Raw genomic sequence first — 20,261 nt, 5'->3', positions numbered from 1 at the left:
ATACATAATTGATATAGAAATATCCACAAATCTGTTTTAATGACAGACCTTAATTTTTATGTTTTGCTTGTTTCACACAATCAGTTTTAGTTTCCTCGGATTCATAGTTACAAATCACTTTTCGGAAATATTTCCCGTGCCAACTTTTATAAACACCGTCATGAAAACAAAAACAAGTTGAGGAAACCTACTCGCGTTGATACAAATTTCACTTTTTCACTGTTACTTGTGTCGTCCAAGATCGACACATTTGTAACATTCTTAAGTATGTGACAGTATCGGACGTACTCTATTTACAATACCATCTGAATACTTGAAAGTCATTTAAACTGTGTCCACTGGTGAATACATCAGCTGTTCTGTTGCTTATGTCACTGTGATCAGGTAAGCCTCTTCAGGAAACAACACTTCTCATTTCTTAACGTGATCTTCATGCATCATAACATTTGCTAATGCATCCTTTCTTGACTGCCATTTACTCATAATTCAGATGAAACAGTCCATGATAACTCTTAACCCTCTTGAATGCCACATTCGCCCTGATTGAGTTTCTATGGCTTATAGATTTGTCAGCACAACAAAATCGCCTTAGAACTTCTGACATTCAACCCACAGTGATGTAATTGTAATACTGTTCAAAGTGGTGTTAGTGAGTGAGTGGGCTGATCGAAACGCTGGAACAGTGTTCCAGTTATATCACGGTGTGTCAGCTTGATGTGGGTGGAAAGCCCAAATTGATGCAAATCTTAGACGTTTACCACTTTCCTGAGACCTACGAGCATGAGTATGGTGCTGACAAACCTAGAAACATATTCTGGGCGAGCCAGGATTCAAATTCACAATCATAGGTTTCTGGTGTGCAAGGGATGCAACTCTGCACATCGAATTACCCCCCACCCACCCACCTCAACACACACACACACACACACACACACACACACACACACACACACACACACACACACACACACACACACACACACACACACACACAAAGTGGTGTTATATCAAATTAACTCTGACTGATCAGCCCATTGTTTTCTAAGAAAAACAGAAGGTATCATTTTGAATAATCCATCTTCTGTTAAACTAATATTCTTAACAATCAAGCACTAGTGATGCATTAGGGTGTTAAAATTTACCTGGATGGGACCGAATGGCTTTGCAAGGATCAAATATGATGGACTGATTGCTTTACAAGCTAGAATGTCATTGAAGTTTTTGTCCAAAGAAAATCATCTTCCCGAGGCAAAGGGGTTAACTGACTAGAAAAGTCCAGTTTCAACCTTTTGTCAAACTAGGTATTATGGAACAAATGTTATATTTGGGATAACACTTTCTGAGTAAAGTACAGATTCTCACACTTTTTTTGGTTGAGTCCCATCCAGGATTTGAACCCACACCCCAGAGTGAGGCACCTAATTGCCAGCACACAAAGTCAGAAATCTAACCCACTCCCATGGCCGAAAGCTATGAACACACAATGCCATTTAGAAAGTGGTCAAATTTAACTAATGTAATATTTGGGATAACACTTTCTGAGTAAAGTACAGATTCTTATACTTTTTGGGGTTGAGTCCCATCCGGGATTCAAACCCGCACTGCCAGAGTGAGGCACCTAATCGGCACACAAAGTCAGCAATCTAACCCACTCAGCCACTGAGGCTTCCACAAAAATGAATGTCCGACCACTGGTAGTCAAGATCACATACTTTGTGCACCCCTCTGACATGTGTAAATTGGAACGGCATGGGTGGTCCAGTTGTTTCAGATTATGGTTCTTGGTTTGTCAGCACCATACATGATACATGAGATTTACCAAAGTGGTAATTGTCTTCTACCTGCATCACACAATAGTATAACCGATAGGCAGCACTGAAGACTTAAACTCAACTCACTCATTTATGCATAAACATTTCCCCTTTCAGTTTGTGCTGTGGAAACCACTTTTGACTGTATGAAGATGTCAAACAGAGGAGTGCTAAGTCTGCGCTTTAACCAGGACTATGGTATAATCATAAACAATATTTTAATGTGAAGTTTGCAACGATTTGTATGGAGATTGGATATTTTTTTAGGTACAGTTGCAAAACCCAGACATATTTTAATAAAAACTATGAACGTCACTACTTGTATCCTTGTACGCTTTTGTTTATTCCAACTTTTTGTTTAACTGGGTTGTCTGGATTGTATCTTGATGTTATGGTTGCAGAATAAACTGCATTGATTTGAGACTGCGGGTTTGATTAATCCTTGGCAGAATCTAAATATTTTTCACAAAAAACATCTTGTAACATGTATTTTTTGTGGCAGACAGTTTTTTTCTTCTTCAAAAGTCGGAAAATTTATTTTTTTGGAAAAAACTCCAGGTTCTACCTTGTTTTTGATGGTGTAGGCTGTGACGTGTAAATATGTGTTTTGTTTCTGATGCTGTAGGCTGTGACGTGTTAACATGTGTCTGTGTCTTGTTTCTGATGGTGTTGGCTGTGACATGTCAACAAGTGTCTGTGCCTTGTTTGTGATGGTGCAGGCTGTGACGTGTAAACACATGTTCCGTTTCTGAAGCTGTAGGCTATGATGTGTAAACATGGGTCTGTCTTGTTTCTGATGCTATAGACTGTGACATGTAAACATGTGTCTTGTTTGTGATGGTGTAGGCTGTGACATGTAAACATGTGTCTTGTTTCTGTAGCTGTAGGCTCTAACGTGTAAACACATGTTTTGTGTCTGATGCTGTAGGCTGTGATGTGTAAACATGTGTCTTGTGTCTGATGCTGTAGGCTGTGACATGTAAATACATGCTTTGTTTCTGAAGCTCTAGGCTGTAATGTGTAAACATGTGTCTTGTTTCTGATGCTGTAGGCTGTGACCTGTAAACACATGTTTTGTTTCTGAAGCTGTAGGCTGTGACATGTAAACACATGTTTTGATTCTGAGGCTGTAGGCTGTGACATGTAAACCCATGCTTTGATTCTGAGGCTGTAGGCTGTGACATGTAAACACATGTTTTGTTTCTGAAGCTGTAGGCTGTGACATGTAAACACATGCTTTGTTTCTGATGCTGTAGGCTGTGACATGTAAACACATGTTTTGTTTCTGAGGCTGAAGGCTGTGACATGTAAACATGTTTCTCTTTCTTGCAGGATGCTTCACATGTGCCACAGAGTCAGGTCTTCGCATTTACAACGTGGACCCTCTCACCCAGAAGCTGTTCCAAGGTAGGTAACCATAGTAACCCCACACATGAACTATTATTATTACTCTTAGTCTTGCTTTCTGATTGACCAGTGGCTGTAAAAACCCATACATTTTGGTTTGCCGGCTTGTACAGATATCGTTGTGTCATTATGTTGATGTGATGTTACTTGCTTGTCACATCATAATTGATCCTGTTTGCTAGATGGACCTATTTGTCATGCACAGATATTTCACTAAAACTAAGTCTTGCAATGTATGAACTCGTAATGATAAATTCATAACATATATGTGTCACTTGCGGGATGTACAGGTTTTAAGAGCTGAGTGTCACTACCAGGGTGTACAGGTTTTAAGAGCTGAATGTCACTAACTGGGTGTACAGGTTTTAAGACCTGAGTGTCACTAACTGGGTGTACAGGTTTTAAGAGCCGAGTGTCACTAACTGGGTGTACAGGTTTTTAGAGCCGAGTGTCACTAACTGGGTGTGCAGGTTTTTAGAGCCGAGTGTCACTAACTGGGTGTACAGATTTTAAGAACTGAACATTCATGTCTCAATACCCTCACGGTGAACAAGCCCATTCCGCTTGATTAGCTTGCCATGGCAACAATTCTTATGCTGGGTAGGTTACCATGGTTACAGGTAGGCAATGTGCCTATATTATTGTGAGTTAATCCAGATATTGGAACAAAAGATTTACACAAAGAATCAGTTGTATTTACAACATCAGTATAGCTTGTAATTCAGACAATGGTGCTCACATTTACAAGAAGAGATGATAATACAATGCAGATTCAATATCATGTGAAAATGAATGACTGCCCTGAAAGAGTAAAATACCTGCTTCAAAAGAAACTGCAGACAGACTTGAGAAGTAAAATACACAGTCCTGTCAAATAGCGCAAATCACAGCTTATATTCTTAGCTTTTCGTGATATATGGCCTTGACCCAGCATTTCTGGCCCCTTCTTATATCTTCCTTTCACTGATTATATCTGGTCACACAATATTTCAGTTGAAAACTATTATTTTTTTCAAAAGACCTGATGAAATTATCAAAATATACCCAATTCAACAAAATAAATTGTTATTTATTTAACACTAACTTCTTGCTTCTGTAAACCTGATTTTGTAGTGAAATGATTGATGTGAAAGCTGGTAGAGAACACTTTTACTGTTTGTTTCAGGGGTAGAGTGTGTGGGCAGTGTGGCCATGGCGGAGATGCTGTTCAGGACAAATGTCCTGGCTCTTGTTGGTGGGGGAAGTCTTCCCAAGTTTGATGAAAAAGCAGGTTTGTGATTTTCTTTTTTCACAATATTGTGAGGGCTGGTCTGACCTGCTGACGGGAAGTGCATATGTTTCCCTGAAACATGATAGAATCAAGCAAAAGGGAAAAGTGAAAGCAACATTGGGAACACATATTGCCCTAATATTTGCTGTTTAATTAACGAAACGAGTCCCTTATCTTAATGCTGCACTGGTGTTTTTTCACGAGAACATGACAGAAGCCAAGCTACCTTTTGTAGGATCTTATCTTACCTCACCTATAAAATACTTGAATTTTATTGATCAATGACATTTTAATAAATTTCCATGTAACCCCCGACCATGATGTGCAAGTTGAAATTCTATACCCCATCGTCATGGCAACTAACATTTTGCTGATCTCAATAACCTTTGCAATTCAAGCTCTTTTCAGGGAAGTGGTGTTGTGCAGTGTATATTATTTCCTTGTGATAACTTGTAATGAACCCGTACATGCCAACTAAGAGCGGGGATGGTACAAATGACCTTAAATATCTACTGCTTTTTCAGGTGGCTCGTGAAAAGAATCCTTAATAAAAAACATATTTAACAGGAAATAGATGCTTTTTTTCTTCATATTTTATTGTATTGCAACAGAAAGGTAATTATGATCTTTGATACAATGTATCTTCTTGCTCATGACTGGAATGGTGTTCTGACTGAACTAAATGAGTTTATTTCTGTCAGTGCTGGTGTGGGATGAGTCTCAGAAAGACCCAGAACAGAAGATCCTCATGGACGTCACCTTTGCCCAACCTGTTGTTGCAGTCCGATTACAGAGGGACAGGTAGGTTGTGGTAGTCAGATTACAGAGACAGGTAGGTTGTTGCTGTCTGATTACAGAGACAGGTAGGTTGTTGCAGTCAGATTACAGAGACAGGTAGTATGTTGCAGTCTGGTTACAGAGACAGGTAGGTTGTTGCAGTCAGATTACAGAGATAGGTAGTATGTTGCAGTCTGATTACAGAGACAGGTAGGTTGTGGTAGTCAGATTACAGAGACAGGTAGGTTGTTGCAGTCTGATTACAGAGATAGGTAGTATGTTGCAGTCTGATTACAGAGACAGGTAGGTTGTGGTAGTCAGATTACAGAGACAGGTAGGTTGTTGCAGCCTGATTACAGAGATGGGTAGGTAATTGCAGTCAGATTACAGAGATAGGTAGGTTGTTGCAGTCTGATTACAAAGAGACAGGTAGGTTGTTGCAGTCAGATTACAAAGAGACAGGTAGGTTGTTGCAGTCTGATTACAAAGATAGGTAGGATGTTGCAGTCAGATTACAAAGAGATTATTACTTTTTAAGGCAATCCCTAAGACATGCTGAATCACAGAGTGTGGTGAATGGTCGGAGTCCTAAGTTGTGACTGATGTGTTGTGTCTCCTCCAGGTTGATCGTTGCCCTGAGGAACCAGGTCCATGTGTTCTCCTTCCCAAACAACCCACAGAAACTCTACACCTTCGACACCAGGGACAACCCCAGAGGTGGGTTCAATAATATTATAATATGGCATTTCTTGAAGTTAGATGAATTTGTCAAATTCATAAAAGTTATTGCATGTTATACTGCCATCATGTTTTTGAAGAGTAAATCATGTTAATATGCTACCAAACTTTGATACATACGCTTCTATTATTCCATGATAATTAAAATTTGCACTTGTGTGAAACATATGAGTAGACTTATTAAAGGTTGAAGCCCTTGTAGTTGTATGTTGATAGTCAGTTACAGGCAACACCTGATCCCTAGATGACTGTTATACCTGATGTTACCTCTAGTGCCTTGAGGTGTTGTGTTTAGCCCTGCTCATCTAATCTGATTTAAACACATGTATTGTTGTTTTTTTATTGCCTTGTGCAACATCATATAGTGTTTGTTTATGTTTGTGACCAGGATTGGTAGAAGTGAGTCCATTCGGTCGGACGCTGGTGTTCCCAGGCCACAAGTGTGGCAGTGTGCAGGTTGTGGTAAGTAGGTCATTTACCTGTCGTTGGTTGGTTTTTGATGTTTAACTCCGCACTCAGCAATATTCCAGCTTTATGACAGCGGTCTGTAATTAATTGAGTCTGGACCAGACAATCCAGTGATTCATATCATAAGCATCGCTCCACGCATTTGGGATCGATGACATGCATCTACCAAGTCGGCGAGCCTGACCACCCGATCCCGTTAGTCGCCTCTTACGACAAGCATAGTCGCCTTTTACGGCAAGCATGGGTTGCTGAAGACCTATTCTACCCTGGATCTTCAAGGGTCCATTCACCTGTCACTTGTCTGGCATGAGGAGAAGATTTTAGTACTAAAGATTGTGACTCTTCATACTTCACTGGTTAGGATACTCTGTGTTCCTCCGTCACCATTATATACATACTGGGTATTAGGGCTGGGACAGGTAACTCGGGCACTCGGGGAGGGTGGGTCGTGAGTAGGACCCGGGTACCACAGGACTACCCACACCCATGGTTCGTCACATGATATATTGTTTAACGACAAAAACTTACTATACCTCAGTGGTTACACTACAAGTCGCTAATGTTCGCATTTCTTTCTGACGATGCACACATTCCTTTTGACTTGTATATGTTTGAGTAAACATGAACCTTTAGTCAATTTCAGTGTACGCATGATCTGATCGTTTGATACATGTATCTAAATGGTTTTTGCCAGGGCTGCCGTAAAACAATTCCCAGTCAGACATTTTGTTCCCAACTCTTGAGACCTACACTGGGTACCCGGTTAGGATCGGGTAATAGGGGGTCGGGTACCCGGGAAGAATCTGGTAATAGGGGGTCGGGTAGTAAATTTGGACTTGTCCCAGCCCTATGGAGTATGTATGCTTCGGGATGGAGTGTTGACATTTGTCTATTTTAAAAAAGGCTGATGCAATGAGACCATTATTACTCATGGAAGTCACATGGCACCTACTCCAAAGGACCATGCATGAAATCTGGGCGAAACCTACCACTGCCTGCCATTGAGGCCCTGTGTAGAGCAGATGACCACAAGGCTATGACACATGTTGAACACATTGTCAGGAGGAGAAAACATTGCTATCTGTGTGATGTATGCTGAGCGCTCACTGATCTGAGTATAGCACACCATGCTTGACTACACCACAAAGCGGCTCTATATATTCATGGGTGATGTAGGACACAGTACCATATATCGCCGTCTATAAGGTGACCCCATGTATAAGGCGACCCGCCTTTCAAGCCTTCAAAATCATGATTACATGATCAGTTTGCGTACTTCAGTAGGGATTTGTTGACATGGTATTTCCGGTGTTACATGCTCACATTAATGTCTTTGTGATGGGGAAAAACCCCATCAAAACTCTTCAAACCTGTGTATAAGACGACCCCCCCCTTGAAAGCCTCCTAATTCTAGGTACGAAAAACTTGCCTTATACACAGCGGTAAACGGTATATGCAGAATTGATGCTGTAACCAAGATAGATGTAACTATCATAACAAACACGGAAGTCCAATGTTTCACAGTCCTGGGACAATTTCGAGTCTGAATGTTGAAACAGTTGTGGAATTGAGACGTTCTCTCTGTATATAATGAGAATCCAAACCTGCTGGATTGAATAACATCTCATAGTCTGATTTTGCAGACACATTCAGTGGCTTTTGGTTGACTTGGATCATACTGGCAGTGATTGATGAATGTCCAGATCCTACTGTAATTTCAATCGCTATAACAAAGAAATATTTTATTAAAATGGAAACAGTGGAAACTAATGTTATTGTTCATTGGATACAAGTTGTGAATTTTGGAAATAACAAATTGTTATGGTTATACTATAATGTCTGTTGCATGCCTGTCATCTAAGTTTGCTGTGAGTTGTGTCCCTTAGCCCTGCTAGAAACCAACACCATGATTTAACGGAAATACCACTCAAACCGGCGCTAAACTGAATTCACTCCTTTACTGTTCCGTGGCTAGGACCTGGAGATGACGCAGCCTGAACACACCGTGTCCCCCGTCACCATCAACACACATCAGAGTGAGCTGGCCTGTCTCGCACTGGACCAGAAGGGCAAGCTCCTCGCTACAGCTTCACGGAAGGTCAGCATGCATTGCCATCACATCACACTAGGTCAGGACTCAACTTAGGCCAAGCTGTCACATCACACTAAGTCACGACTAAACTAAGGCCAAGCTGTCACATCACACTAGGTCACGACTCAACTAAGGCCAAGCTGTCACATCACACTAGGTCACGACTCAACTAAGGCCAAGCGTTTTGCATTTCTGATACAGATTTCTGGGTGTAAAATACTTGTAAATATGTTGGGGGGAAAATAGGATAAGAAAGGCATTTCAGATTAGTTTTATGTTTCAGAAAATATATCAAACTATACTGCCATGTGACGATCTTGGTTTTGCAAATTAACAGTGTATGCACCTTTTTTTGCATTGGGCAGTGTAACAAAAGTACATTTGAGGTGGCTAGTTTATTCCAATTATGTATTGTAAACTAAAACGAGATATAAATACCATGCTTCCCTAGCTTCTGGAAGTAAACAAGCCTTTTAACGTGATCTCATGCATGCGCGAAAAGAATGATATCTCCTCCTCATTTCTCCGGCTTCCACATTGAACAGGGGAAAAATATATTTGGATGTTTTTGATTACCATCGGCAGTTTTTTACTACAGTTAATTGGTTTATGGACTTCACTTTCCTAGATAGGAATTTGTTTTTGACCTAGGAACGCCTACATAGTCAGTTACTATGTTGGATATTGAAGTCTTACCCCACAGCCAAAATGACGCCAAATGTTCAATTGTTTATTGTTTGTGAAGACGCCCACAGCAATGAGACATCATATGAACCATAATAAATAAACATGACATCATTCATTGTTCACAGTGTGACAATTAGTTTAATGTGACATCGTTCCAAAACTGGGCTGATGTCACCACTTGAGATCAGGACACCCACATGTTTCTACATTATTTTTCAGAAAAAGAGACTAAGAAATTTAAAAGACTCTACTCACATCTAGGAATACCTGATCATCTATCCACTGGAATTAATGTTGGAACTTACAAAACAATTCACTAAGGACAGATAACCTTTAAATCTGTGTAGGCTTATTGTGACTCGTAGTGACTGTAGTTATGAAATATAAATGTATATGTTTCCTCAATACAAGTAATATCCTGATGTTTGTTTGACTGGTATGTGTGATATGTGTTCAGGGGACCCTGATCCGGGTTTTTGACGTAGCTACCAAGAAGCTTGTGGTTGAGCTGCGACGAGGTGCAGACCCAGCAGTCCTCTACTGGTGAGTTGGTCATTGGAAACTGAGGCTCTGTCTTAAATCATCATTTAGTTTATAATGTTTTTGCCAAATCTTTGGGGTTGTGGTCAAATTAAAACTAAAATGTTGGAATCTTTTTAAATTTGAAATAACCATACATGAATTGAAAGAAAGTATGTTTCTTGGAATGACAAGTCAGTGGGTTATTTTTCGTCATCTTCTTCCTATTTTGTTATTGTAATTGAAATTGTGAATGAAAGTAAAATAAAAACTGAATTGGCTAGTAGGAAAAAAAGACTGTTCTTAACTTCATATTTTCCTTTATTTTTCTGACTGAGAGTCGCTGGAACCTTTAACACACTTAAATATGTGCATGTATGTTTATAGCATCTCCTTCAGTGCTGACTCAGCATTCCTGTGTGCTTCAAGTGACAAGGGGACTGTGCACATATTTGCAGTCAAAGACACGAAGCTCAACAGGACATCAACGTGAGTTCAGGCTCTGTTCTGTTTTAACTGAACAAAGCATTAATGTCCGAAAGAGAGAATACCATACAGACACAGACTCAAAACAAGGCTATGGCAGTGACTGGATCCAGGACATTTGGCATGATAGAAAGGAGATGTGATACACTGATAATCAATGATGCCAGTGATACAATAATCTAGAGAAGCCAACATTCTATTGCTGTAATTCTGACAAGGGGTTAAAAGTTCATTTACCCACTTCGGTGAAACCCACGAGCACGGGTATGGTGCTGACAAACCTGGAAACATAATCCGGGCGAACCGGGATTCGAACCCACACTCATAGGTTTCTGGCGTGCCCAAAGGACGCAACTCTTCACAGCGAATAGTGGCGTCTTAGACAACTGGGCCACCAGAGCCCCCTTACCCACTTAGACATAAGTGAGTTCTCTCTGATCTCCTGAGATTCCATTTTGTGATGTTTCAGATTCAAGAAGATGGGTTTCCTTGGTCCCTATGTGGAATCTCAGTGGGGCCTGGCCAGCTTCACAGTTGCTGCGGAGTGTGCCTGTATCTGCGCCTTCGGTTCCTCCAGCTCTGTTATAGGTAGCATCACTGTCCGAAAACACATCTCGTCTGTTGATTATCATTTATTAAACTAGATAGCAATGTTTGTTTGTTTGTTCTTCAACCTTGCTCTCAGCAATATTCCAGCTATATGACAGAGGTTGTAAATAATCAAGTCTGAAGCAGACAATCCAGTGATTGACATCATGAGCAACGATCCATGCAACTGGGAACAATGCCACCCGATCAACCATATCACAGAGTCTGACCACCTGATCCATTAAGTCACCTGTTACAACCAGCATGGGTTGCTGGGGACCATTTGATCAGTTGTTATTAGCATGTCACAAAAATCATTTAAGTTATTATTACAAAGGATTATTAAAAATGTTTATTTCACTAGAACACAAATGATGATGTGACTGGTAATGTAAGCATGTCAATCAAGGAAAAGTTTATAAAAATAAGTGAGTATGGTTTTACACTGCTTTTAGCAATATTCCAGCAATATCACGGCAGGGGACACCGGAAATGGGCTTTACACATTGTACCATATGGGGAATCGAACCCAGGTCTTCGATGTGGCGAGCAAATGCTTTTACCACTAGGCTACCCAGTGAATAAAGAGATAATACTGTGAACCTTAGAGTATTCCACATGAAATATTGGATATTGTGTTATGTCCCTTGATATAAATGTGTATGTGTTCATGTAATAAATGGGATCACATATTTCTATATAGCAGCCTTTAATGGCAGCAGAGTTTACTCTATCCCCCTGCGAAGATCTGGGTTAGAATTGGTTTTCACCAACCCATGCTTATCAGAAGAGGCAACTAACAGGATCGGGTGGTCAGTCTCATTGACTTGCATGATGCATGTCATCGTATCCCAAATGCGTAGATCGATGCTCATCTTGTGGATCACTGGATTGTCTGTACCAGATTTGATTATTGACAGATTGCTGTTATATAGATGGAGTGAGGCATTAAATAACAAACTATTGTACTTATATTGTCTATGAAATTTTTTATTCATTCAACTAATATGTAAACATAGGGTTTAAATTTTTTAATCTTTAAATCAAGATTGTATGGTTTCCATATTTGTGTTAAAGCGTTCGCTCGTCACGCCGAAGACCCGGATTCGATTCCCGACATGGGTACAGTGTGTGAAGCCCATTTCTGGTGTCCCCCGCCGTGATATTGCTGGAATATTGCTAAAAGCGGCGTAAAACCATACTCACTCACTCTTCCTAGTAAGACAACTTAGTTTTGTACAAATGTTATATCTACATGTTGAATGTGATGATTTATCTGCCTTTGTTTATCTTCAGCTGTTTGTGTGGACGGAACATTCCACAAGTACGTGTTTACATCTGATGGCAACTGTAACCGCGAGGCATATGACGTCTACCTCGACATGGGGGAAGATATGGAGTGAAAACATTGGTGCTTCTGTTATAACTGGGGAAATTACACATCGTTACTTCATGTGCAATCAGGGGAGTATGACAAACTATAGAACATAGGCGCTACCATTATAACCCGAGACATTATGCATCTTCATTCTTTGGACTATCAGGAGAATACGACACACAGCACCAGCATTGACCATAACCGACAAGCCAGTCTGCAACTGAGATAGGGGATCTGATGGGTACTTGAGTGCTCCAGCAAGGTTCAGGTTCAGATGGACTAGAGTCCTGCAGGAGTTGTGTACCCTGCCAGGGGAGATAACTCACATTGTCACTTCATAGACACGCATGGAAAAGACATGGCTTGGTATTGAGGAAGATACTTGAATCCCTGTTTTCTAGCAGTCAAGTCCTAGTTCAGATCACTGAACTGATGTCATCAGAGAGAATGATATTTGACTTGCTTTGGCTTAAAAAAGTAAAAGAATTGGTTCTCAGGCAATGACTTTTGAAAATATAGTGTGGGCGGGCGGTGTTTTTTGTTGTTGCTTGTTCAAACTAGTATGTAACCAAATAAACAGTTGTGTACCATCAACCTGGGAAAGGGCCTCCCTACATAAACAAGCACACAAACTCCTATTGTCACCATGACCATAACACGATACGCAGTTAAGCAGTGTGCATGTAAAGGGAAGTAACTGTGTGCTATATTGGATTGCATTGTTTTTAAGTATTAGGATTATTTTATATTTTTGAAAATGGAAATATAAACATGAGGCAGACTTAATGATGATGCTGGCAGTGCCTGAGAACAAAGACTTTTTTTTAGCCTTACTGCCTGATACATTAACACACTATAGGTATTTACAGGCTGACTGTCACTGATGTCTATTTAAAATTGAGCAATTTCATTTATAATATCATAGTCTTTGTGTATTTTTCTGAGAGGCTTCTTGTTACTTTTTTGTCCAATATTATATTCACCTCATTAAATGGCATAGCTTTTTGGTCCCCTCATGGGTACTTACTGTGCATATATCATCTCTGTGTTGATGCTAATAAGCTGAGACATGACCCACATCTGCCACTGTTGGCCTCAACATGGTGGTGCAAGAACAGGCAAACTGCCCTAGCAGTTGGTTTCATTTCACTTTGGGAGGTTGAGTGGTCCATTGGCTTAAGTGTTTGCTGGTCCAGGTTTGATTCCGAAAATGGGTACCATGAACCCCATTTCTGGTGCCCTTCTGCAGTGGTAGAAACTAACAGTTTCAGTCCACCAGTTCTTATAATGGTAACGTAGCAAAACTCTTGAAAAGGGCAAATTTCTACTGGTCCTCATGATATCTTTTGGGCAGTTTGGCAAGGATTGTAGGATTAGCGCCAATTTCTAATGCTGCCTTCTGCCATGATACTGCTAGATTATTGCTAAAAGCAGCTTAAAGCCTCACTCAGTCATAATGCTCCTCAGTGCTGTGTATATAATGTTCTAGCTATATTTCTAGAACTACATCATCAATACTTTTCGGTTTTGTATACACCCTATTCCTCCATTATGATGAAATGAGACTGTATTACTCTCAGATGTCAAAGGAACACTACTTTGTGCATGAACATTGTTTGAACCCTACTATTGCCTGATATTGAAGTGTGTAGAGCAGATGACCACATTTGATGGCAAATGTTGCCTTAAAAATATGTTGCCAATGTAATGAGCACTTAATGGTCATAGTACTAGTTTCCCTCTGGCTAGAACTATGACTATACTGTCAAGCAGCCACATGTATTCCCAGGTGATGGAGGAACGTAGTGTGTATAGATGAACCAACCTACAAACAGTACTGGGAACTATGTGCTGTAGTGAGGAATCGGAGACTGATAGCATAATAATATGTTGCCGCATTTGTTTTTGAGTGAGTGAGAGTGAGTGAGTGAGTGAGTGAGTATGGTTTTATGCTACTTTTAGCAATATCCCAGCAATATTACGGTGGGGGACACCTGAAATGGGCTTCACATATTGTACCCATGTGGGAAATTGAACACAGGCCTTTGGCGTGACGAGCGATTGCTTTAACCACTAGGCTGCCCCACCATCCCCATTTGTTTTGAATGCACATGTAGAAATGGCTCTTCATATACTGTTGTCAAATGTTTTTTATGAAACAACTTTGCATTTGCTGTTTCTCTAGTTAAAGGTTAAAGTTTAGCTGTGACTGTATGTCATAAAGCCAACACTCGTGATACACATTTGATAGCACCCATGGACACGAGTTGAGTTCTGAGATAAAAAGAGTACTGTCCATACACAGCTTTCCTCTGTACCCAGGACTTGGACGCTCTGTATTTATGTGATGGTTTTACAGATGCTTTCTTACCAATCATCAGTAGGTTGAAATAATTTGTGTCGCTGACATTCTACACGTTTATTTGGGATAAAGTTCTTGGATCTGGTTGGTGAAGAAGGAGAAAATAAGTGCTAATTCTGTGCATGATATTTAATATCTACATGGTAACATGTCTTTACCTTGATAGAGAAGGCTGTGTTCTCTTAATAAGGGGCCCGTCGGGTAGCCTAGTGGTTAAAGCGTTCGCTTCTCACGCCTGGTTCGATTCCTGACATGGGTACAGTGTGTGAAGCCCATTACTGGTGTCCCCCGCTGTGATATTGCTGGAATATTGCTAAAAGCGGCGTAAAACCATACTCACTCACTCTATTAATAAGGTGTGTAATGAGTGAGTGTGTTGGGACGGACGCTGCTTTTGGCAATACTCCAGCAATATTGTGGAGGGGACACAAGGAAGAGGCTTCACACATTGAGGAAGGGGTCTAATGCCAAATATGTACAATTCATGTGATCAATCATTATCTAAAAGGTTATGTATCTTAGTTGTAGCTTTTCAGTTTTCTTGTCTATCTAAGATAATGTTTGGGAAAGAAAAGAAATAAACTATTTGTAGTAATTTTCTTGTTTGATTTTAGCTCCGTTTCGTCAAATCCATAAACCATAAAATCACAGGAATGTGAAATTCTGACGTCAACAAAAATGCATGCCTTTGCATGACATATTTTTATAAAGAGTGTTGTGTTTGAGAGTGAAAATTTCATGATTGCATTAGTTTAATCAGAACTTCAGACTCATGTGGTAACTTCTTTGATAGGCATTTAGAAGTTGGAGTACTAAGTACTATGAACAACTTCTTTATTGTAATAAAGAGTGACGTTTCGGTGTAGGTACTAACACTGTTATCAAGCTATTGTCTTGCTTGATAACGGTGTTAGAACCTACACCGAAACACCTTAATTGTAATAAAGAAGTTGTTCATCCATAAATTCTTATCCTTACTCATTACATTAAGAAAGTGTTGCCTAAATTTCAAACAGAGTTGCAAAATATATAATATTGAAAGGCATGGTGTAGATTTGCTCCAGAATGGCTTCAAATACGCCTTACTACAGTCTGTCATGTACAATGCTCTTGGAGGTCAGCATTTTGAGATGTGGTTTTGATATGATGAGAGGAGCACTTTTGTCATGAGCAAGGAAGAGTTGTATGTGATAACTTGGTATTTCACACTGTATCCTGTGATATATGGCCTGTATTGTGATACAAGTTGTACAATACTGAATTTATGTTGTACATATTCCAATAGTACTTCTTGTTAGAATTATAACTTGTTACCTAGAGCATGTATAATTGATGGTGTGTGTTGATGAACTATTGTGCTTGGGCCACACTGGCATTAGAAATGGTCCTGATTATGTAAATGAGATTATTATGAATGAAAGCTTATCTAGGTGGACGGTTAAAGATTTGAATTGTGAATAAAGATAATGAATGTATGTGTGTTCTTTTGTGTTTGTGTATGGCCAGCTGGTCTAAAAGGTGTTATCATACCTCCATGTCAGAATGATGAGATCAGATTGGTTCGCATGATCTTGATAAAATACTGGGAAAGGTATTTCTGAACAGGAGAATAAATCCCTTATACCCCGCCACGAAGAAAACAGGCTGCTTGTGGATTTCTGACTGGGATAATAAATCCCTTATACCCCACTTCAAAGCTAAAGGCTTTTTCTGAGTCATTGAAAGTCATGTGACATAGCACAAGTTAACCTCAATCGAACTAATGTTTTCTATCAATTTTCTGTTTGTTTGAATTCTTTTACAATGGCAGAATGAAACATGTCCGTAAGATAAAATCGATGTGACAGTACCACAAGGTGTACATGCAGTTTTATGAGTCCCCTGTTAGGTTTTATACCATGAGCCTGAGGTGTGAGTATGCAGGATGCATTAGACCACATGTAGCCCTTGTGACATTGCTACAGCTTATATTAGTACAGCCTTACACTCCACTGTAGGGACTGATGAATACATGTCCAGGACAAATATGACGGTGGCTTCTAAATAATTCTGTCTTGAACAGACGAACCAGTGATTGCTATAAAGAGCATTGTTTTTGCTCACCATCAGGATGTGATGACTCAAGCAACCACATCACAGAGTCTGACCACCGGACCACCCTTACAAGCATAGGTTGCTAGGGACCTATTTCAAATATGGAATCCACATGAGCATGTACATAGGTCATATGTGTCATATAGAAGTGTGTCACTTAAGACATACAATACATTACATTACAAATCATATCTATGGTGATACAGGGCATGTAAATCAATTTATTGTATCGTGGGACTTGTATTGGGATACAATGCTGTATCACCGTATCGTTACACCACTGTGAAACACATGAGCACAAGTGTGATGCTGACAAACCAGAAATCAATTTTGGGCTGGAATCTGAACCAAAGATCAGCAGATCCTGTAACATCTAGGGGACTCAAGAAACTAAGCAATTTTGCAGTGCCTTGAACAACTGGAACCTGTGTCCCAAGGAGCATAGTGAAAGACCATTTGTGACGAAACAAATTCAGAAACTAATATAGTTACATTAATTTAATGTTTATTTACAAAGTGAAGTTTGTACATCTTACACACTCCACCAAATACATCTCTCAAACAATCCAGTGTACACAAACAGTTCTTGTGTTGGAGTAGCCTCCAACAAATAACAAATAGAAGGAAATGAAACTAAAAGGAGTCAATCTAATTTTGGACAGCTTAGCAAGGTCAAATGCCAAGTAATGGGAAATACAGATATCACTGCTGTTTGAATTCAGCTGAAGGACATAGTCATCTTAGTGGTAAGCTTCACATTGTTGGTGTAGACTGGGCTAGGGTTCACATTTTGGGTGTAGAGTAACGCTGGGCTAGGGTTCACATTGAGGGTGTAGAGTAACGCTGGGCTAGGGTTCACATTGTGGGTGTAGAGTAACACTGGGCTAGGGTTCACATTGTGGGGACAGGGTTCACATTGAGGGTGTAGAGTAACGCTGGGCTAGGGTTCACATTGTGGGTGTAGAGTAACGCTGGGCTAGGGTTCACATTGTGGGTGTAGAGTAACGCTGGGCTAGGGTTCACATTGTGGGTGTAGAGTAACACTGGGCTAGGGTTCACATTGTGGGTGTAGAGTAACGCTGGGCTAGGGTTCACATTGTGGGTGTAGAGTAACGCTGGGCTAGGGTTCACATTGTGGGTGTAGAGTAACACTGGGCTAGGGTTCACATTGTGGGTGTAGAGTAACGCTGGGCTAGGGTTCACATTGTGGGTGTAGAGTAACACTGGGCTAGGGTTCACATTGTGGGTGTGGAGTAACGCTGGGGTAGGGTTTACATTGAGGGTGTAGAGTAACACTGGGCTAGGGTTTACATTGAGGGTGTAGAGTAACACTGGGCTAGGGTTCACATTGTGGGTGTAGAGTAACGCTGGGCTAGGGTTCACATTGTGGGTGTAGAGTAATACTGGGCTAGGGTTCACATTGTGGGTGTAGAGTAACACTGGGCTAGGGTTCACATTGTGGGTGTAGAGTAACGCTGGGCTAGGGTTCACATTGTGGGTGTGGAGTAACACTGGGCTAGGGTTTACATTGTGGGGACAGGGTTCACATTGAGGGTGTAGAGTAACGCTGGGCTAGGGTTCACATTGTGGGTGTAGAGTAACGCTGGGCTAGGGTTCACATTGTGGGTGTAGAGTAACGCTGGGCTAGGGTTCACATTGTGGGTGTAGAGTAACACTGGGCTAGGGTTCACATTGTGGGTGTAGAGTAACGCTGGGCTAGGGTTCACATTGTGGGTGTAGAGTAACGCTGGGCTAGGGTTCACATTGTGGGTGTAGAGTAACACTGGGCTAGGGTTCACATTGTGGGTGTAGAGTAACGCTGGGCTAGGGTTCACATTGTGGGTGTAGAGTAACACTGGGCTAGGGTTCACATTGTGGGTGTGGAGTAACGCTGGGGTAGGGTTTACATTGAGGGTGTAGAGTAACACTGGGCTAGGGTTTACATTGAGGGTGTAGAGTAACACTGGGCTAGGGTTCACATTGTGGGTGTAGAGTAACGCTGGGCTAGGGTTCACATTGTGGGTGTAGAGTAATACTGGGCTAGGGTTCACATTGTGGGTGTAGAGTAACACTGGGCTAGGGTTCACATTGTGGGTGTGGAGTAACACTGGGCTAGGGTTTACATTGTGGGTGTAGAGTAACACTGGGCTAGGGTTCACATTGTGGGTGTGGAGTAACACTGGGCTAGGGTTCACATTGTGGGTGTAGAGTAACACTGGGCTAGGGTTCACATTGTGGGTGTAGAGTAACGCTGGGCTAGGGTTCACATTGTGGGTGTAGAGTAACGCTGGGCTAGGGTTCACATTGTGGGTGTGGAGTAACACTGGGCTAGGGTTTACATTGAGGGTGTAGAGTAACACTGGGCTAGGGTTCACATTGAGGGTGTAGAGTAACACTTGGGGAGTTTTCACATTGTGGGGGTACAGAAACATTGTTGCGGTGGTTCACAGTGGGGGTAGGGTTCACATTATGTGGTTGGGTTCATATTGTGTGTGTGGGTGGGGTGGGGTGGGGTGGGGTGGGGTGGGGTGGGGTGGGGTGGCAGAGTACTGCTGGGTGGGGTGGCAGAGTACTGCTGGGGGGGGGGGGGGGGTAAAGAGAGATACACATGTGGGGGTAGGGTAGGGTAGGGTTCACACTGAGGGGGTAGATTAAAGCTGTGGGTGTAGAGTTCACATTCACAGAAATCTAGAGCCGTGGTAGCTATTGTGGACCTAACATCACCTTGTTGGTTCATGTACAGATACATGTATTTCATTCACACAACACTGGACAAAATAAAATCAGCAATTCTAGCATCATCGCCGCCCTCCCACCTGTGAGCACAACTAGGAAACAAATTAACGAGTTACACTCACACAGCTACCATCAATAATACAGCAATATATTATGATTTATATATCACAATTTATAGTTCACAATGTTATTGTTTGTAAATGTATAAGTCTCCAGTTGCCCTGCTACAGACATCCCTTCCATCTGGGGAGTTTGTGAATGGTTTATATAACAAAGTGAACACTGCAAGCTAAGTCTATAATACTACATGAGAGAACAGTGTCATCGTCAAGACTTCACGGGCTTGTATACACCAAGTTTCTTAATCACATGTGAATTGAGTTGAATACTTTGCAGCGTAGTGGAGAGACGTACTGGGTCCAGTGGCAGGTAGTACTCGGACCAATGAGCTGTCAGTTTACATCTCATAAAAGTAATCGGACCAATGAGCTGTCAGTTTACATCTCACAAACCATGAGTACACGGACCAATGAGCTGTTAGTTTACATCTCACATACCAAGAGTACACAGGACCAATGAGCTGTCAGTTTACATCTCACAAACCATGAGTACACGGACCAATGAGCTGTCAGTTTACATCTCATAAAAGTAATCGGACCAATGAGCTGTCAGTTTACATCTCACAAACCATGAGTACACGGACCAATGAGCTGTCAGTTTACATCTCACATACCATGTGTACTCGGACCTCTCACAAATGGTAATACTTAATGCTTGACATCATGTTCAACATGGCCATGGTAGGGTTCACACAAGGTTGATGCAGTGTTAGGGCTCCTTTGACTGTT

At 41.1% G+C, this 20,261-nt stretch overlaps 2 protein-coding genes across 6 annotated transcripts; one reads left to right on the top strand and one right to left on the bottom strand.

Annotated features, from left to right (window-relative positions):
* The first annotated feature begins 159 nt into the window (after positions 1 to 159).
* Positions 160 to 12,817, top strand: LOC124141121 (WD repeat domain phosphoinositide-interacting protein 4-like). The gene is made up of 12 exons (XM_046509020.2): positions 160 to 384; positions 1,929 to 2,009; positions 3,144 to 3,218; positions 4,384 to 4,488; positions 5,190 to 5,289; positions 5,888 to 5,982; positions 6,392 to 6,465; positions 8,447 to 8,569; positions 9,708 to 9,793; positions 10,157 to 10,258; positions 10,725 to 10,843; positions 12,140 to 12,817. The coding sequence occupies exons 2-12, from the start codon at positions 1,958 to 1,960 to the stop codon at positions 12,244 to 12,246; spliced, it is 1,038 nt and encodes a 345-aa protein (XP_046364976.1). The 5' UTR covers positions 160 to 384; positions 1,929 to 1,957; the 3' UTR covers positions 12,247 to 12,817.
* A 4,348-nt stretch (positions 12,818 to 17,165) lies between these two features.
* Positions 17,166 to 19,183, bottom strand: LOC125377975 (protein mono-ADP-ribosyltransferase PARP4-like). 5 transcript variants are annotated; one of them, XM_048392262.1, is made up of 3 exons: positions 18,225 to 19,183; positions 17,629 to 18,168; positions 17,166 to 17,572 (listed from the first exon to the last, which is right to left on the bottom strand). In XM_048392262.1, the coding sequence occupies exons 1-3, from the start codon at positions 19,107 to 19,109 to the stop codon at positions 17,396 to 17,398; spliced, it is 1,602 nt and encodes a 533-aa protein (XP_048248219.1). In that variant the 5' UTR covers positions 19,110 to 19,183; the 3' UTR covers positions 17,166 to 17,395. The 5 variants fall into 5 exon arrangements, with proteins under 5 accessions (XP_048248219.1, XP_048248221.1, XP_048248220.1 ...); XM_048392264.1 differs by having other exon boundaries at positions 17,917 to 18,168; XM_048392263.1 differs by having other exon boundaries at positions 17,629 to 18,132.
* Between the last annotated feature and the right edge of the window lie 1,078 nt (positions 19,184 to 20,261).

The sequence above is a fragment of the Haliotis rufescens genome, unplaced genomic scaffold (genome assembly GCF_023055435.1).
Source record: "Haliotis rufescens isolate VD_foot unplaced genomic scaffold, xgHalRufe1.0.p SCAF_11, whole genome shotgun sequence".
Classification (NCBI taxonomy): domain Eukaryota; kingdom Metazoa; phylum Mollusca; class Gastropoda; order Lepetellida; family Haliotidae; genus Haliotis; species Haliotis rufescens.
This window is presented reverse-complemented; position numbering and strand designations above follow the sequence as displayed.